A 19,716-nucleotide genomic window follows, 5' to 3' on the forward strand; every position below is an offset into this window, starting at 1 on the left:
TTTGGTTCTTTCCCTTTGTTCCTTGTTGTAGACCAGCTTGTTCTTACCTTTTTTTATGTCACTGGAGTGTGACTCTTTTTGGAAAAGGTGAGAAAAACTGATCTGAAACGATCAACATGGCTTTTCACTTCTTTCTTTTGTCTGGGAAATGATTTGTTTTGTATCATTTTTCCTTCCAGCCACAGGCATTATGGAGTTTGCTGTGAATGAAGTGTGATTTAACCCGTTAATAATAAAAAGTATTTTGATATGAATGTCAGTATTGTATTGTGCTTAGTTTTTGAGGCTGGAGAGGACTATTGCGATCATCGGGTTCTCTGATTATATGTGATTCATTTTAACAACAGAGGCCTTAACTTCAACTCTGTGAATTCTGTTGTAGTTAGTAGTGGGGAACTAAAATTTGTCTGTTGAATAGAACTGCTGCTTCTAATCTGGAGATTCCACATCCTGAGTGAGTTTGTCATGCTCTGCTGAATTGGTTAGTTACCTTACTAGGCATTTCTTGCTTATTCCCAGTTCAAACTGAGCTATTTTATCTTTCAGGTGTTGCATCTTTTAATGTTTTGTTCTCAGCTTAACTAAGAATCATCTAGGATGAGTTGTGATTGCTGAAACAGTGCCCTGAGAACTGCTGAGATAAATTTGGGGGGGACCCCGGTTGTTTTTCTTTCTTGGTAAAGGCAAACTACTGTGCCACAGCGGAAGGTCAGCAAATGCCTCTGCCATTATTTCACCCTGCATGTTTTACAGCTAGATCAAAAAAATAGTAAGCAGTTCACTTTATGTCTTTGAGGATGCCGACTGTGGCCTGATTATTCCACATTCTGTGACCTTTCTTGTCAAGAACAAGAGCTTTATTGTAATGATGTAGACTTCAACTTTGCAAAAGCACTGCTCATGTTTTCCAAGTGTCTTACTAACGCTGCGCAGCAAAAATGCATAAATTAGTGCCTGCCTTTTGAAAGTGTCACAACCAAGTGTTTGGGGAGGGACAAAGAAAATCTGAGAAGCAATTCAAGTTTTAAATGGAAATTTTGTGGGTTTGGGGTTTGTTTGCTAATTTGTTTGTTTTGCATTTTATCTGTAGAAGAGTCCTCTCTTTCCATTTGTTTGACCTGCTTTAAAACGGTAGTAGCTGTGTCTTATTCAAAGAAACCATCTTTACCATGTCTTAAGCATAAATATTTGCAAGTATCTGTAGGAGCTGTGATACTTCTGTTGTGATGCTTTGAGGAGTCTGTGGGTTTGGTTTTTTTCTTTCCTGAGATTGTTGTTTCGTCTATTGTCACAGCCTTTAGAGTAAGCCGTGTGCTATAAAATAGTGCACCTCTTGAGATCAGGGAGAGCAGATCATAGAATCATAGAATGGTTGGGGTTGGAATGGACCTTAAAGACCATCCAGTTCCAACCCCCCTGCCATGGGCAGGGACACCTCCCACTGGATCAGGCTGCCTTAGACCCCATCCGGCCTGGCCTTGAACACCTCCAGGGATGGGGCAGCCACAGCTTCCCTGGGCAACCTGTGCCAGCACCTCACCGCTCTCATCATGAAGAATTTCCACCTTATATCTAGTGTAAATCTGCCCCTCTCCAACTTAAAGCCATTCCCCCTCATCCTATCACTACCTGCCTTTGCAGAAAGTCCCTCCCCAGCTTTCTTGTAGGCTGCCTTCAGATCGTTTTACTCTTATCTGATGCTGATATTCAAATGAAAGCAGTTTAAAGAAAAGTTATTTAGAATATATTTGCCTGTGGGCATGAGTTTAATGGAATGGAATTTTTCCAGGGGGTGATATTGGATATTGGATATTAACACTCGTTAAATCTAGTAGAGAGCATAGGAAATAAAATGTGCAGCTAAAGAAGAGTGCATTGGATTTGGAAGGCAAAATATGTATTGTCCAAAACTAAAAGATCTTTGTCTCTATCAAGGGAACCCTCAAGAGCAGTGAAGTGTGAAATGAAGATCTGGATGACCTTAGACCTGTGTATTTTTTCGGCTGGCTAAAATAAAGAACAATTAGACTTAGAAGCCTTATGTAGTCTATGCAAGGGCTGTTCAGTTCATGTCTGTCATGAAATGTTGAACTGCAGGGTCGCAGCCCTGCCATTCTGGTGCTCAAGCTCCTGGCTAGGTTTTAGCACTGAACATGTTGATATGGGACAGCTGAAACAGTGAGGTCCCACTTCTTTCTTGTTGTTCAGTCCTTTGGTGTGACAGGGAAGTTAGATGCTGAAGGATCGGTCGGTGCCTGAAGACCTTGAGAAACATAAGGCTCAGATAATGTGTTGGCACTTGAAGAGAAGAATGCCAAGCAGACTGTGGCTTAGGAAAGGAAGCTGGTGGAGGGAGAACTGAGCTGTATGTAATCTAGCAAGGGAGATGAAGGGCATCGAGGAAGATTTCTGTAAGTACATCTGCAGCAAAACAAAGACCTAAGGAGAGTGTGGGCCCAGTCCTTGTGGTGGCAGAGGACCTAGGTGATGAGAAATATGCAAAAAGCTGAGGTATTCATGCAAATATATTTATTAGTTTGTACTAATACGTTTTGCCTGCAGGCCTCCAAGGTCCCCTAAGCCTTCTAGCAGAATCTGTGAGAGTGAAGAAAATTAGAGATGGGGATCATTTAAGCGAACTATACACACACAAGATATGGACATGATTAGTTGCCTCTGAGGGTGCCAAACGAGCTGGAAATGAAATTGTGAGACCTTTCTCTAGCATCTTTGAAAAGTCATGGCAATTGGTGGAGGAGTGTGATGATTTGAGAAAGGCAAACATCCCACTCATCTTCAGTAAGGGCAGGAAGGAGGATCAAGGTAACATCAGGCCACTCAACCTTACCTTGGTGCCTAGGAGGGTCATGGAGCAAATCTTTTTAGAATCCATATCTCAACACAGGCAGGATACAAAGGTAACTAGAAGCAGCCAACCAAGGTGAATTGGGCAAATCCTGTGGGTCACAATTGATTGCAGAGGTGGTGTTGGCAACAGTCAGGTTTTGTGCCCATAGGACCTTCTTTGAGGATTGAGGACTACTTGGAAGAGATGGGATCCTCCTGGTCAAGTGGAACAAAAGCATCTTTGCTATCAGGCAGGCCAGTCTAGTGAGGTAAATTTTAAGACAAGAGTAACACAGGAGGGAGACGATAACCCACAGTCAAGTGAGGAGGCAGCATACTGGCTTAGCCAGCAAAGGGTACAGGGTTATGTGAACAGAAAGGATCCTGTAATCAGCAAAACAGGATTGAAAAGGACCTATTTGAAATAGGAATAAGGAAGTGCCTATGGAACAGCATTGTGTGGAACCACTCATGTATGTTTTCTGGGAAATCAGTGTGACTGGGTGCCTCTCTGGTGTCCATGCATTACTGTGTGCTACACAGATAACAAATAAGGGGGATTAAAGTTTGTACGCCATTACAGGGCATTGGGTCATTTGGATGGGGTGGGTTAGCTCATGCAATAGGAGTGCTGCAACAGGCAGGTGAGAGCTCTTTAGGAAGGACAGGCAAGGAAAGGAAATGGTCTTTTTGTGAAAGAGCAGTAGAATTGCACAGAGCTTTGTCTTGGAGCATGAGAAGGGTAAGAGTTTATGGGTCAGGATTAGAGGGCAGACCAGCACAGCTAACTTTGGTGGTGATGTTTGCTACAGGCCACCTGATCATGAAGAAGCAGATGCGTTCTTCAGACATCTGGAAGAAGCCCTCATGGTTTCAAGCCCTGGCCCTTGTGGAGGGCTTTAACCATCATGATGTGTGCTGGGAGGGCAAAAGCATTCCAGGAGGTTTCTGGAGTGCCTAACTTCCTAACACAGATTATTGAAGATCTGATAAGGGGAGATGTGTCTGAACCTCAGACTTACAAACAATGAAGAAGAACTGGTAGGGCATGTGAAGATCAGGGGCAGCCTTGGTTGCAGTCACCACGGTGAAGTTCAGAGTCCTGAGAGCAGGGGACAAGGCCAGTTGCAGGATTGCAACCCTGAACTTCAGGAGGATGGACTTTGATTTGTTCAGGGATCTGCTTGGAAGACTCCTGTAGGGTATGTGATCAATATGTTGGAAGGCAGGGCTGCTATTCAGAGAGACCTTGGCAAGTCCAAGAAATGAGCTGACAGGAACTTTGTGAATTGGAAGGTCGTTCTTCTGGGATGGAATAACCCCAGGCTGCAACAGGCTGGAGGGGAGAAGTGCTTGGGAAGTAGCTCTGCAGCGAAAGACCTGTGGATCTTGGTGAACAACAGGAGTCAACAGTGCACTCTTGCAGCCAAGGCCAGCCATCTCCTGGACTTTATTAGCGAGAGTGTTGCCAATAGGCAAAGGCCAGTGACCTTACTCCTCTGGTTAACACAATGCTCTAGATGTGGTCTCACAAGAGCCCAGTTCCAGGATCCTCAGTACAAGAAAGATACGAACACACTGGAGCATGTCTGCCAAGTCAGTCAGAAGATTGGAGCACGTGACATATGAGAAAAGGCTGAGAGAAATGAGTATGTCCAGCCTCAGGAAGAGAATGCAAAGAGGAGACAACTTATTGTTGTCTACAAATACCTTATCAAAAGCTGTAGAGAAGCTGGACCCAGATTCTGCTTGGAGGTGCACTGAGGTAGTGCAGGAGTTAGTGGCCACAAGGTGGAACATAGGAAACTCTGCCTAGATCTAAGAATTTGATTTAGATTTTTAGCCGTGGAGGTGGCCAAACACTGGCACATGTTTCCCAGAGAGGCTGTAGAACCCCCATCCTTGCAGGTATTCAAACCCCAACTTAATGTGGCCCTGAGCAAGCTGATGTGATTAGACTTGCCTAGAGCAGCAGGACACTGAACTAGCTGGTGTCTGGAGGTCGCTTCAAAAGTATTCTTTTCTGTAATTCCACAGTTTTGTTGTGATTTCCATTTTTGTTTGTAAATCTGAACTAGGGACATAAAAATGCATTTGGCTTCATTTCAACTGTAGATTTCTTTTAACAGTTAGACCTCTTCATTGTGGATATTTTATTTTTAAGCAGACTTATTGAACTCTCCATAACATTCTGCTGTCTTTATTTCCCTCCTTAAGTGCATTTCTATTATCTGACTTCAGTGTCATATTCACTTTGAGCACAGATTCTGTTAAGAATTTCCTAGAAGGAAGAGGGGCTTAACATGATGATTTTTTTACCCTCTAGATTTGGAGACTTATATGTGGGAGAACAATATGTCTTGATTTGAAAGACACCTTCTGCAGCAGCCTGCTTATTTACAACTTTAGAATATTTGAAAGAAGATATGGCAGCAGGAAATTTTCAGTAAGTTCTAGTTAGTTTTTTTTTTAACAGAAACTGTTTTCAATGCTGTTTAGAATCTTGCAGTCATGAATTAATCTTTTAACTTATTTTAATTTTAATTTAATAGTTTTATTACTAACATTTCGTGTAGATATGTTAAAGGATTATAAAGAGAATTTGATTTCCATAAATCTAAATTTATATTGAAAATATATTGAAGTCAGTAGATAATTCTAATTAAGTTTGCAGCTGTATCAGTTGAAAGACCCATAGGATTTAATTTTGGTGACAAATCTGACTCTTCATTCTTCAGTGCCTAATCATGTAGATCTGGAGTTATGTTGTGCTAAAGATTTTATTTGTCTTAATTTAATGAGTGTAGTGGTTTCCTTCTTCTTTTCTTTAGAGATATTAAAACCTTTCTTCTAAACTGTTGAACTAATTAAAATGAAACTTTTTCTTTTCAGTCCTTTTTACTGGGTGCTTGGATGCTCTCAGCTTTGTTTGATCTTCTCCTTGTAGAAATCGCTCAGTATATATTTGGCATCACCATCAACAGCTTGCCTTCTGGCTTGTAAGTAGCTCCTAATGTTTATTTTAGATGTAGTTTTAAGGGGTTATTTTGTGCAGATTTTAATTAAAAAACCTTTTTAAATGACTTTTTCATGTAGACCTCTTTTGAACCTCTTTTGAACTATGGCACGAAGGTTCTTGGCACAAGCATTTTATTTTCAAGCATTCATTTCCTAGTTGTGATCTGTGGTTAAGTAATTTATCATTTATCCATATATTATCCATCGCTAGTTCCATTTCCACTGTTAGTGTGAATGAAACATGCAGCACGCAAATTATCGCTGAGTTTGGTTGGTTTTGTTCAGTTAAATATATCTGAAAACTACAATCAAGTTGGTGCTGCTTTCTTAAACCACGAAGACAGCACAACTGTAATTCATGTATTTATGTTCACTTTTAAATGCCTATGCAGTTATATTAATTTCCTACTGGTATTTTGTATTTTCCAAAACTGAGTGCCAGACCATGTTATTCCACTTAATGCTTGCGTTTGATGTTCTTGAAGCTTTAAAGTATTTAATAGTTCAGTTTTGCATCACCTACGTTTGAGATTTCTTTACTTAATAAGACATGTACATGTTCCAGTAGAACCATAGTTTGCAGAGCCTTTGTGGTTAAGCTTCTGACGGGTGAGATCAGCCTCATACAGACTTGAGTTTCCATGTGTCACATGCTCTGAGGTAATAATAAAAGCTCTTGGAGTGAGATTTTGTTTTAATATTAAACACTATTAGGCTTTTTTTTATTTCTACCTTTTCAGTGTGTTTCTTGAAAGCAGCTAAAGGCTGATTTAATAAGGAAGAAAAAAAGCATGTGTTTGACATTATAAAGATACATTTTTGTAGTGTGTGAGTATTCAAAAGAAGTTGAAAGCTTGTGTAGTGATGCAGTTACTTATGGTTTCTACCTTGAAGTTTGTTGCTGGGACATAGGCTGCTTTGTGTGCCTGGACAAATTCAGTATTTTCATTTGCCTAAAAAGATACTTTGTGCAAGAGTAGGGTGTAATAAATGTGCGCGTCATTCCCACAGGGAACTAATGAGCACTTTGACTATTATACCTTTTGATGATATTTTTACCTATGACTGCAGAATATTGTCAGGTGCAAAGAAATCCACATCAAAGAAGTTTTTAGTTGAATGAAATGTTACCTGCATATGCTTTCTCTTCAGGTCATGCTAACATTGATCTTTTGATAACGAAGCTAATTTTAGAAGTGTGGGATATACAGTAGTTTCAGGAGCACTTGGTTGTGCAAATATAAAAAATTAATTTATACATTGCATCATCATTCCTCAGTGTTGTCTGGTTTATTATAATCATCTTTTCATGTCTGCATATTCACAATGTTTTGAGATGACAAAAACACTGGAAAGTTTAACAGTGGTACTAGGTTTTTGTTCATTTCAGATTTACCAAAGCTGTTGAGCAAATATAAAGAGGTGCAATTATTATTCTGCTTCTTTCATATTTACAGTGCAAAAATATAGCCGTTACTTCTGACTATAGAGCATTCTACAGTGCAGTCAGCATCTAGAATCTGAAAAAAGAATCGCTGGTTTCCACTAAAAAAATCCTGATACTCTTTTTATATCATTTCACTGTTCATGTTACTGAGTGACCTTAGACTTCCAGTTCGAAAACTTTTCCTGCGCACACTTCGAAGGTAATTGCGGTAAAGGATTACACTGATGACTCTCGCCTGAAATTGTTTAGAAACAATATAGTACAGTATAACGTCCAAGCATGTACTGAGATTCATGAGAAAGGTGGTAAAGGCTGCCCAGGGGTTGTAACTTGTGTCTGCATCTTGCAGCATCAGGAAGGCAAAGCAAATGTGGAAAGGTACAAAGCAGACGAGGACTTGAGCAATCAGAGTAACTATAATTCTTATGGATCTCTCCTTGGCCTTAGGTTTCAGCTTGGAAGTCCTGCCATGGATAAAATTGTAAATAATGACCAGGTAACAGCCCATCATGATAAACAAGGGAATCAAAAAGAAAAAAATCAAACGAGAAAAGTTCAATGTATTTACTTCCTTTAAATGGATGATATCAAGCATTTTCATGCAGGTAGTGAAATTGGAGTGTTTATCTGGATCAGACTGCAAAAACAGCAATGGGGATGTTGTGGCAAGAGTCATTATCCAGATTCCAATGCAAGCCAGCACAGCTTTTTTTGTGTTTTTTAGTTCTTTGACATGTTTGGGCTGGACAATAGCCATAAACCTGTCTACACTTATAAAAGCGAGCAACCACAGAGCAATGGCTGGATAAAATATAGTGAAAGCACCAGTAATCCGACAGAATGTATCTCCGAAAGGCCACATTTTTTTCCCATGGTAGATTATCCGAAAAGGCAAGGAAAATATAAAAATTATGTCCAGTAGTGCCACATTCATCATATAGACAGTTATAGTCGTTCTCTTCTTGGTAGTGCAGCTGAAAACCCATAGTGCTGTGGCATTCACCAACAGTCCCACCACGAATACAAAACTATAGAAGGCCAGTGATGCAATCCTGTATTCTTCAGGGTGGTCATTTCCAGTCATCATATTTTAATTAAATTTAGGAATAGTTGTTGCATCCCATAAACACACTAAAAACAGATAAAAAAACGTAGAGTTATTCTCAGTGAAATAAAAGCTTTCTTTGAAAACAAACAAGGATTGTTATAGCATCGGGTTGAGTGATGGGATTGTATTGTTTGTGAATATTTGCTATCTTTGTTGCTTTTTCTGACTGCAAATACATTGTTATGCTCTGTAGGAAGTATGTGTACTGTCAGGCTTGCAAGAAATAGTATTTATAAACTAGTTTTAATTAAAAAAAATTAATTACTTAAGAGATTTCTTACAGAAGGAATCAAAAAGTCCAGACTGACCAGCTGCTTTGTGTGTGCTTCAGTGGCTGGTAATTAGATTGAAACAGTGGTAATTGAGGCAGGGGAGCTATTTTCTAGAGAAAACGTTTCTTCAAGTTGTCCCTCTTGAAAAATTAATGACTAAAACTAGTTATGAAAAGAAATAAGTGAGCATGGCACGTAATGACATTTAGATATGCAAAGGAAAGGATTGACTTTGCAGTTTACCTGTATAGGAATTGCTTAGCTTCCTAAAGAGTAAGTGTATGCTGTTGCTCATAAAAGATGCTAAAAGGCTGTCTTAATAGTTATGTCACTTCTAATACTGTATTTAATCCCAGGGCATCAGAACCAACCACCTGATATAAAAATGAGATTAATAGATACATAGACTTTCTGCTTAAAAAAAGAAAAAAGATGGGGAGCACTGTAGTCTGTGACCAAGCCCTGTGTGAACAGTATTTGTTGGGGTGTTAAGTTGCTGGCTGGTAGCCAGCTGCTTGGGAGCACAGTTGTATTGCTTCTCTCAGCTTCTTGCTCATAGGAGTTGGACATCTGAAACGTCTTTATGCAGCCTCAGGTGAGGAGAACAGAAAGAGATTGTCCCCTGGTTTCCTGGGAAGCCATTTGAGGATGGCAGAGCTTACCTGGTGTTTGCACAGGCGCTTTGGTTAACCTGCACCACCCCTGCTTTCCTGGCTCTTGCTGTGGTCACAGTTTCGTGACTTTGCATGGGAGGGTTCCTCTTGTCTGGCCTTTTACCCAGCCCTGTGGCAGCTCTGTGAAGAGGAGGAGTGGGTTGTTTGGTTTTCCCACTTGTGGCAGACAGCCAAGTAGCTTCTACAGTATCAGTTATGCACCCAAACTGGTCTCAAGAGCAGAGAGCACAGATCCTGTGTTTTATCTCCAAAAGTGTAGAATGCGTTAAAAAAGCACTTGTTGTTACAGTCCGACTGGTTTATGCCTTCATTGTAAGGTTACCAGGAACTTTTCTTCTGTGGTATAAATAGGGGATTGAAACAGTGTTTATTAGTCTAGCGTTCTGGTTTGACACTGGCAGATATCAGCTGCTGTTGAGAAGAGTATCCATGGTTTAACTAACCTCAGTATTATCTATTAAAGCTTTCTGTTTCTGCCTTGAAATAAGTTTGGACATCTGGTTTTCTTACAGTTCTGCAGTTTACAGATATATAAAGAAATTTTGCATGCTAATATCTAGCTCTACACTTTGCTCTCCAAGAATTTTCTTTTCGCCTGTACGAAACAAGAAGGTGAGTTTTCCAATCAGATGAGGTCATTATGACGTAGCGCATAACTTACATTTCGTCTGGGAAAAGCTAGGCTTATCATACTAACAGAATAGAAGTTTGGAGGGCATCTTTATGAACGCCTCTGAAATACCTCATTGTGTGAAGAACACTAAAAAAAATAAAGAGCGATAGCTACCTTATTGAAAGCTACTGCTTGAAAGAAAACTTTTATAGCGCGTGCTCATAGCACAATTGAAATATTGTCTGCCATTCTATACTGTCCCACTTTCATTGCTGTACATAAAGTTGTCCAAATATTGCTTAACGCACCCCCATCCCTGTACACTTTAGATATTTTTTTTCCTCTTGTGTTGTATTTTTCTCCTTTGTTATGTATGGCACAGTGCATCTCAAAATCCTGACTGATTTAGCAGGTGAATTGAGTAGTAATGTATAGGATAGGTAGAAGAATTAATTTTTTATAGATGAGTACTAATAAACAGCAGGGATTTTGGTTTTAGTTTTGTTCTTCTGTCCTTTGGACTTGCAGTGACTGTAATAATTTCTGTTACTGAAATAACCGGCAGGCTAATGTTGATGGAAAGAGGGGAAGCTGAGTCTAACTTCAGTTTGTGCCAACTTTGAGATATATCAAAGAATGGACCTACTGTAACAAAAAGGGGTTTTTTTGATTAGTTGTTGAAGATACGGTTTCCAAACTTTGTGGGTTTAAATGCATGTCAATTAGTCAGATATTTGCAATTAGATAGTTCTCCTAACTTTTAATTTTTAAGAATCTAAAATTTAACATTTATGTAGATAAGAAATTATGAGATTTTTTTTAAAAGTGTAGTTAACTGCATTTACACACAAATGCAGATGTTCTGATTTTTCATCAGTACTTGTCTGCTTGGAGTTCAGGTTGGTAACTCGCAGGTTAGCCCAAGCAGACCTTTGGGTGCCTCTAGATGGATGATTTTGCCTTAGTTGCCATCTTTCACAGTGGAAATACTTAAATGGTGTTGATTTAAATGCTTGCTGAAGAGCCGCTGGAGTCACTGGTTTCTGGATGTCTGTGTTAATTCTAAATGATTACTCTGATGTTGGTCCATATGTTCTATCAGTCTGTTTTAACTTTTTTATGATAGCTGAGGCCCTGAATGCCTATTGTGAATCATGAAGCCAATCAAGGTGCTGTGTACAAGAACAAAAACTTTCAGAATAAAACCGTAATTAAATCTTTTCTTCCAGATTCTTACTATGAGTTAGGTAACATTGACTCCTTTTAAAGGATTATGTATTGCTCTTCCATATCCCCCTTCTTCCTTTGGCTGTCCGTTATATTTGCTTACATTTCCCTGAGGAGGATGCAGCTTTCACTGAAGCACAGAGAGGTCAAGCAACAAGATCTTCTCCTGGTTTTAGTTTAATGAAAACAAATGTTTTGGGGTTTTTTTTAATCCTTTCGTGATAATATACTTACCAGTGCTTTTAGTTCTTAAGTATTTTTTTAATTGATTAAAATCCTAAACAACGGTATTTATGGCACCATGCTTTTACAAGTGCAATTGTTTTGCTTTCAGTGTTATTTATAGAATGCTGCTGATAGTTAAAAGTGAATTAAAGAGACTTCTTTTCATTAGTTCTAAAATAAACTCCCATGTTCAGCTTCTGCAGAAAGAAATCTGTCTTAGCAACATATGTGAACATCCAAGGTACTTTTTTGGCATAGCATAATGGATTGTTACTCACCTTCTGTGCAGTACAGAGTTCCCTCAGAGATGCTCCTTTCATGGCCCCAAATCTGTAGAAGGTTTAGACTTCCTCTTCTCTGCTCAGCTTCACTTAGCTAAAATAGCTTCTCTTCACAGGCAGGAAACAGTGACGCAATCTAGCTGCTTCTGAGCTTTTATTGGTCACACTTACAAGTATCTTGCTAATATTTCATATACAAGTGGTGTGTGTGAACTGATATTTCTGGTACCTTTGAACAGGCAAGGTTATGATATTTCCAGTGTGGTCAAACCAAGCTGTACTACTATATATATATGTCTATATAGACATTTTTTTTAATAACATATTTTACATGTTTGTGGTTATAATGACATTTTATTTTTGGTTGATGTTTACATGCAAAGATATCTGCAAGAATATGCATCTTGATTATGCAAAAGATTCTAATAAGTGCAATGTAAATGCATTTTCTGTACAGTGTAGACTGATTTTTGTGGAAATCCCCATTTTATTTATATTGCCTTGGATAGCAGTCAGTCTGAAAGTGACAGGAACTACATTTGAAATGAGGAGTTTGATTCGCTCGAGTACACGACTTCGTTTGTGCCTGTACTTACTGTATTTTACTATCACAACAGCATTGTTTCTGTATTTTATTTGCTGTCTAAAATAACTGCATGCCTATTTAAGAGCTTTGCAGAAAAGTGCTATATGATGAGAGGTTTTAGCCTTTGTTAAAATGGATTGAAATCTCTGAACTGTGTCACTGCAGTGGACGTCTTTGATGGGATGAGAGCATTCACAAAGACTAATATGTAGAGGAGACTAATTTCCTACGTTTTCTCTTTGTCAGCTTGAAAAAAAGATCCAACCTTTGAAAGAGCCATTTGGATAATTCCAAATTCTCTGTAGAGTGCTTCCTAGCTCCAGGTCACTGACCATCAGTCTTCAGGGCATCGAAGCGTGCTATGGAGAGTTTGTTACCTCATGTGGCCTCTGTCTTTTCCCTTCAAATAAAGCAAAGAGAGATGTGTGTTGAGGAAGGGAACAGTAATGTTTCAGTCTCCTCCTCGCATGCAGTCAAGAATTTGCCAGGTTGCGAATGTGGTGCCAGAAGTAACAAAGTCCTTCAGTTCAGGTGTAGCTAGAATCAGGTTTGTTCCTGGGGACGTATTTCTTCCCAGACTGTAAAAATAGTGTAGGTAGGTGCTCCTCACTGAGTGCTAAAGATAACTTCTGTGAAAAATACCCTGTGTGGTGGGGTCATGTAGTTTATTTCAGCTGAGTGGGTTTGTAGCAGTGCGGTGGCATTTGCAGAGGTCAATGTGACGGGTGAAGTAATCACGGGGAGGGACTTGGGTATGGTTTTCACTGAGCAGATTAATAATATCTTTAAGTATTTGGTCTTTTCTGTTTGGGTGACCTAATACCAGACTTAATTTTTGTGATCATTCCAAAGATCTCTTAAATGCAATGAACTGCAAACTCAGACCATCCCATAGAAATATCAATCTATTAAAAAGTGCTTAATATTTTAGGATTAAGCGGCATCTTAAAAGGACTGACCAGTGCTGAAAACTCTTCAGTGGCTTTATCATTAGCAAAGCAACTCTGGATCATGCTCCAGAGGACAAGTCACTTATACTATTTTCATCTTTAGTGGAAGTTCATTGAAATTCTGTGTTTTTAAAAGGGTGTGTTTCTTCTCCTGGAAGATAATGACTAGACTTTTGAGCTCTCCTAGGCAAGAGTATTTTGGGAGAAATCATGTACAGAAATCCAGAGGTGCCTTCCAACCTAAACTCTGCTATTTATATACCAAAACCAACAAGCGGATAGATGGTGCACCCCTTAGCTAAAGAAGGACTGCAAAAGTAATTCTGGATTTGAGTGGAAACCCAGCAGATGTTGAGGCTGGGAACAGAAGAGCTGTTTCCAGTGAACTGCCTCTTGGTGAACTAGCTGGCTTTTTGGGGGAGGGTGGGAAGGGTGAGGTGTTTATAGCTGTGTCTCTTTTTGTCTGAAGAGGGTGTCTGATGTCTTCATCCTGCAGGGGAGGTCGAGCCTTGTGAGGGCAGCTGGAATCTCCATAGTTGGGTTTACTGGACCTTAGCCATCCACCTGGTTTGCCATAGCACATGCATTTCAGTCCGTGTTCTGCTTTTGCTCAGGCCTTTTGTAGTCTGCCTGGTGGGGAAGAGGCAGCTGAACTGCTGCTGGAAGGCCTGGTGTGACCGTGGAGGGACAGCTCTGTCTGGCAGCAGTGGGCTGAAAAGCGATGTTTGTGCTCCAGCAAGTGCATACTTGTAGTCATGGTGCTCAGGCTGGCTGCAGCTGCAGGTTGATAAACATTTGGATGTGAACACCCCAGTGAGAAGTTGCACCGATTGTGGTTTGCGAGAGGCAGTGGGCTGCTCTGCTGTGCCCCATTCCCTTGGCGCTTTGGTTTCTGTTGTCGGAAGCAGCTGACTCTATTTTTGTTTTCACCTTCTTCTGTACTGCTTTCTCAGCTAGAGATGAGTGTAATCCGTTGGTTTCCCTCTGATGGGTGAGTACTTCCACCGCTCCAGCTTTTGCTGAAATAAATGCTCAGTTCCCTACAGGCCTTCTTTTGCTATTCTAAAGTCTGGGCAGTGAAGAAGGTAATTTTAGTTGTGTTATGTTGTGTTAAAGCCTTTTTTGAGTAATTCAAAGCTAAGCCAATGTGATCCATGTCTGAGGATAAGGCAGATGTGGTCTCTTGTGGTCCCTTCACCAGCTAAGGTGTTGCACCTTAGGAGAAATGAGCTTGATCACTTGCAGCAGTGTGCCAGCGCGGTACTGAGGGTATTGTCTTCAAGCTGTTGCTTTTGTAGGAGCAATGCACTACTGGGTCTTTCTCTTTCAGTTTTAGTCAAAGTATGAAAAATATCTTTTGCCTGTCCACTGACCATATAATGTAAGCTTTGTCCAGCTGATGCAGAGAAGTTCTGCACGCAGAAGGGCAGAAAAATCATCCTCTGCTTCGGTTGGGTAAGGAGTAGGCTTGAGTTTGTGTTCTCTTTCTGAACCTTCCATTGTTTGGACCTATTGAAAACAGAGAACTGAAGCTCCTTGCACAGTCCAGTGCACCAGTGGTGTAGAAGGCAAGTCTCCCATGTGTCAGTTTGCTAACTTAGCAGCTTGCTGCTGTAGGTGAGTTCACATGCAGTTCAGGGTTACTGTTCTTGACCTTCATGAAATTGTGCTTCATTTTTTATTCCCATATTGTGTTGTCCCACAGTGAAGGTTTAAGAATAGACCACTGGTTAAAAGTTCTCATGATGCTGAATGCATAAATGCCCTGCAATTGTTTCCAGTTTTGCCATTTGCGTGTTACTCAGAGACTGCATCGTGGTGTAGCTGCCCCTCCTCTCCCACTCCTCAGCCTGTGAGTGAGCACAAGCAGTGTGCAGCAGAGCTGAAGAAACGGGAAACAGAGTGACTTAAGAGGACTGCAGCCTGGTTAAATTTATCTGCCGTGTCCTAATCACTGTCACATTTTGCTTTCTCTTCTGTGTTTTTGCTAGAATTCAGTATGGTTTGAGGAAGGAGTTACGGATTTTTTTTTAAAGGAAGTATCAGGGGTGACATTGAGATTCCATGTTTCTTACGGGGATTTTGCCAATTTTTCCTGCCTTCTCTTATACAGCCAGGACACACCCAGTGTGACCAAGTACCCTAAAAATATATGGTGCCTCTGGCCTGCAGTTCACCTGTTTGGTGGCATCAGCCTTTAAAAGAAGCAATACTTACAAAATTAATTGAAATTAAAGTTGCACCTCTAAGGTGTCTGAGAGTGGGGTAGTGGACTAGAGACAGCGGTTCGTTACGCAGCAGCAATCTTAGGATGTCCATAGGCTACGATCAGGTCATGGCAAGTACCAACACAGCTCTATCCTTCTTGATGAACCCCCATTGCCATTGGTAGTTTTCTTAGCATTTTAAGTCTGTGTTCTGCTTTCCCCCTGTGTTCTGTTGTGTTGGAAAGCAGCTTTCTTTTCCCCAAAAAGTACAGATTTCTCATGACAAATATTTCATGGTTATTTAAAACCTGCATGAATACCCTCCTTCTCCTTCTCCTTCTCCTTCTCCTTCTCCTTCTCCTTCTCCTTCTCCTTCTCCTTCTCCTTCTCCTTCTCCTTCTCCTTCTCCTTCTCCTTCTCCTTCTCCTTCTCCTTCTCCTTCTCCTTCTCCTTCTCCTTCTCCTTCTCCTTCTCCTTCTCCTTCTCCTTCTCCTTCTCCTGCTCCCGTAGGCAATGTCAGGACCTCTGCAATGAGTGGTTGCTCCAGTTTGGAAGTGTTTAGGAGAGCTTTTTTCAAATACTCTTTCCTTACTAAGTGTGTGAGTGTGTGATATTTTTACTATTAAACTGCTCTTAAAAGTCTCAGGTGTGTGGGAGTACTGTTTTGCCTCCCAGGTATAGACTTAATGTTCCAAGAGAAATGTCTTTCCTGGGAGCTGCTCATTCTCAGATTCTTTTTGATGAAGTCTAGTGCAAAAGTAAGGAAAATTGTTTTTACTCCTCTGAAGTTCAGGAGCTCAGACACCCTCTGCTCAGTTACTAGCCTGAGTATATATTATCGGAAATTAAATCATTAAAAATTGCTACATACACTTCAGCATAACAGTGATGTGTTTAATCAAAGGTATCTGAAGTGAGAGGGAGCTGTGCAAGTATTTCATGGAATCGTAGAATGCTTTGGGTTGGACGGGACCTTGGCAGGTCATCTAGCCCAACCCCCCAGCGGGAGCAGAGACATCTTAAAACTCAGAGCCCTATCCAACCTGGCCTTGAATGTTTCCTTGAATGAGAACAAAAGCTGTCCTCAAATTCAAGGGCACCTGGCTGTGTGTCACGTTGCTGTGCAAGGTGCGCTGCCTTGGCAGGTGGCTTGCTTTGCTGCAGTGACAATCTCCTAGTGTTGCTCTGCCTGTGCCACCTCCCTCTGGCACAGATTAACAAACACAGTGACACGTAGAAGTTGTGAACCTTGTTGTGCTGCGGTGGAGCTCAGCTGCCATGAGAGGGTGCATTCAGGATGGTAGAGCAGCTGGCATAATCCAGACTGGAGCAAAGCAGCTCAATTCCTGCCACGGAGCAGTGAATGTTGTTGGTTAGGATCTCTGCAGGGCAGGGTTGCTTAGTGTGTAGGCTCAGCACTGCCCTTGGGGGGAAGTGGAGGAGAAGCTGAGCGTGGGACGGCGCTGACTGATGCTGGCAAAGGAAGACAGCAATGCTGCTGCAAGCAGATGACCCTAGCGCTTTGCACTTGACTTACAGACGTGGCATTATATCATATCCCTTTGTGCTCTCTCTGCTATGGGAAGAATTCCAAGGGTGGCCTGCTACCCACCTGCTCCATGGAGGTTGATTATCCATGTGTCATTCTTTCCTGCTCTAGGAAATGCACTTATCCTTTAGACTTGGGAAGGCAAGAAATAGAGGCCGTTAACACCTTTTTCATCATAACCCAGCTAGGTAAAAAAGGTCTTTTTGAACCTAAACGATTCTGTTATTTTGTACAGTGCTGGATCCTACCACAGGTCTCTGTACTTTCTGATAAACTGTATGTATTTCATTTTCACACACACGCTTTAAAATTCAGGAGTTTCAACTCCTTCCCTTTATCTTGATAAGAAACCTAGCAGAATAAGGCAGACATAGATTTGACTTTCAGTGATTTAAGCAGCAAGTTTCCTTATGTAGGCACTGTTTTGGTAATGATGGCTTTAAGAGAGGGTGAGCAGTGAGGCTGAACTGGGACTTGTTAGCTAGCATTCTCCAACACTGTTATCCTTTGCTTCCAAATCATACTGGCTGTCAGCGCATTTTTATTTTTGTCCTAGAACATCTGGGACATTGCTTTCATTTGCTTGTAGGTGAACTCTGTGCTGTGTGGTGATGCGAGACACCAGATTCATAGTTCTGGCCCAACATACAGAATTGGGAGAGAGTGCATAGCTCGTTTTGAATAAAATGCAGTGGAGGGAGGAAAGGCAGTAAAGGTGGAGGGATATGGGACATCTGTGTGTTCCTTCTTCTTTCTAATTTAGCAGCACATGGAGGTAACCGTAAGAACTATACCAGTAGCCCATGGCTCACAGCACTCATAGAGTCATAGAATACCAGATTGGAAGGGGCTTCAAGGGTCATCTGGTCCAGCCTTTCTTGGCAAAAGCATGGTCTGGACAAGATGGCCCAGCACCTTGTCCATCTGGATCTCAAAAGCGTGTAGTGTTGAGGAGTCCACCACTTCCCTGAGGAGATTATTCCAATGGCTGATTGTTATCGTGGTGAAAAAATTTCCTCTTGTGTCCAATTGGAATCTCCCAAGCATTTACTTGTATCCACTGCCCCTTGTCTTTTCCATGTGATTCCTTGTAAAAAGGTAGTTTCCATCTTCTTCATAGCCACTCTTTAAATACTGGAACACCCTTTAATGTTACTGCTCATTACTGTCTTGATGACAGAGTTTACTTCCAAGATGATGGGACCTAAATTTCCATGGTTATTTGGTGGGTGCTTGGCATAGTACCTTTTGGTAGTGGTGCTGGATCTGCCTCTTCTTTAATGCCAGACAATTCCTGGCCCAATGCTTATACTGCCCCGTGCTAAGATTTGTGGCACCTGAAAATGGGGCTCGGCCTCCAATAAGAAACAGTTTTATGAACTGTGTTGACCTCTGCTGCAGTGAAAATTAATTACTGTGTCAATGCTGCCATCTAATGGATCGTGAGCTAGCATAGCAATGCATCTTTGGAACAGCAGAAAACGGGTATGATGGGACCATTCCTTTATACCCCTGCACTACTTAATCAGTTTTCCTGCACAATTGGCTATGAAGAGTGAAAACCACTTTGATTTCCTGATGGAAGGGAGATACTGAGCTTTGATCATTCCTGTGGTTGTAGAATTGCAAATTCTGTTGTTGCGCAAGGAGTCACATTTCATACAGGTCTCCCATTTGCATTTCTTTTTGAGAAATAAGGTACAGTTCTGTGCATGAGTTGTGGAGAACGCTTGCTTACTGTGCATAATCTGAATTTGCTCTGAAAAAGTGAAGAATTACATGAGCCATGACCCCTGGTGGGGAAAGGAAAAGAAAGACTGGAAACAATATTTGCCATTCTTTTTCTGGCTTTATTATGTAACACAAGGATAAAAACTAAAATGAAAAATTAAGTACCCTGTGTTTTTAAAGCCACTCACCTCCCGATTTTTTGTGTTTTATTTGTCTCTATCAAAATAAGACACAATAGGAACTACTTTCTTACCACAATACTTCATTTTGCTGAAGGAGTGGCTGTTTGTGTTCTAAAAAGCTTTATTATTAAATTATTTCATGAAAATAAACAATTCTTTTCCTATGTGGAGATAGGGGGCTCCCTTTTTAGCTTAAGAGTTGACCCTTGAAGGTTATTTTCAGTCTATGTGGGGATGATCAATTCTAAAAAAATCAGTTTTTCTTTCTGTCTTTACTGGCAGCTTGTGGGGGTTTTTTCCCCTCTTCTTTTCCTCTTTCAGGAAGTAGTGACACCTTGTTTGTTCCTCATGTTTAACCATGTAAAGGAAGACAGGGATGTGGAAGTCCCCTTGGAATTTAAAAGGAAATCCTGCATCTAATTGTAGATGTCTGTGCCAAACAATTCTGTACAAATGATAATTTTGTCTATTGTTTGCAAATTGGCTCCCTGTCCGTGGTGCCTCATGTTACTTGATCTGAAGGAAAACAATCTTATTACATCTTAGAAACTTCAGTTTTCTCCTGTCTGGAGAAGTGCTGCTATGAGCATGGGTTGTTATAACATTTTTGTTTTAAGGATCTGGTATCCTTTCATACAAGGAACAAAACATCCCCCTCTGTCACAGAATGAACTGTCTCTGCTCCAATGATGGTTTATGTATCTCTCTTCCCTCTCCTCATATCTGTACGGCAGATTATTTGATTGAGGTGGGGCAAAAAGGAAGAACAAATGGATGAATAATTCTTCAAAGTACTTGG

General features: G+C 40.8%; 2 protein-coding genes across 2 annotated transcripts in view; one reads left to right on the forward strand and one right to left on the reverse strand.

Annotated features, from left to right (window-relative positions):
- The window catches only part of UBAC2 (UBA domain containing 2), a 105,387-nt gene that overhangs the window by 12,339 nt on the left and 73,332 nt on the right, over positions 1-19,716 (forward strand). The window contains exons 3-4 of the mRNA XM_069879085.1: positions 5,174-5,293; positions 5,740-5,846. Coding sequence (XP_069735186.1) covers positions 5,174-5,293; positions 5,740-5,846 — 227 coding nt within the window. The remainder of the gene's footprint in view (positions 1-5,173; positions 5,294-5,739; positions 5,847-19,716) is intronic.
- GPR18 (G protein-coupled receptor 18) lies at positions 6,001-11,801 on the reverse strand. The gene is made up of 2 exons (XM_069879112.1): positions 11,710-11,801; positions 6,001-8,443 (listed from the first exon to the last, which is right to left on the reverse strand). The coding sequence occupies exon 2, from the start codon at positions 8,397-8,399 to the stop codon at positions 7,434-7,436; it is 966 nt and encodes a 321-aa protein (XP_069735213.1). The 5' UTR covers positions 8,400-8,443; positions 11,710-11,801; the 3' UTR covers positions 6,001-7,433.

Source organism: Phaenicophaeus curvirostris, chromosome 1, assembly GCF_032191515.1.
Source record: "Phaenicophaeus curvirostris isolate KB17595 chromosome 1, BPBGC_Pcur_1.0, whole genome shotgun sequence".
NCBI lineage: Eukaryota > Metazoa > Chordata > Aves > Cuculiformes > Cuculidae > Phaenicophaeus > Phaenicophaeus curvirostris.

Coding starts and splice junctions, on each gene's coding strand:
- GPR18 (XM_069879112.1), bottom strand. CDS start 8,399: ATGATGACTGGAAATGACCACCCTGAAGAATACAGGATTGCATCACTG.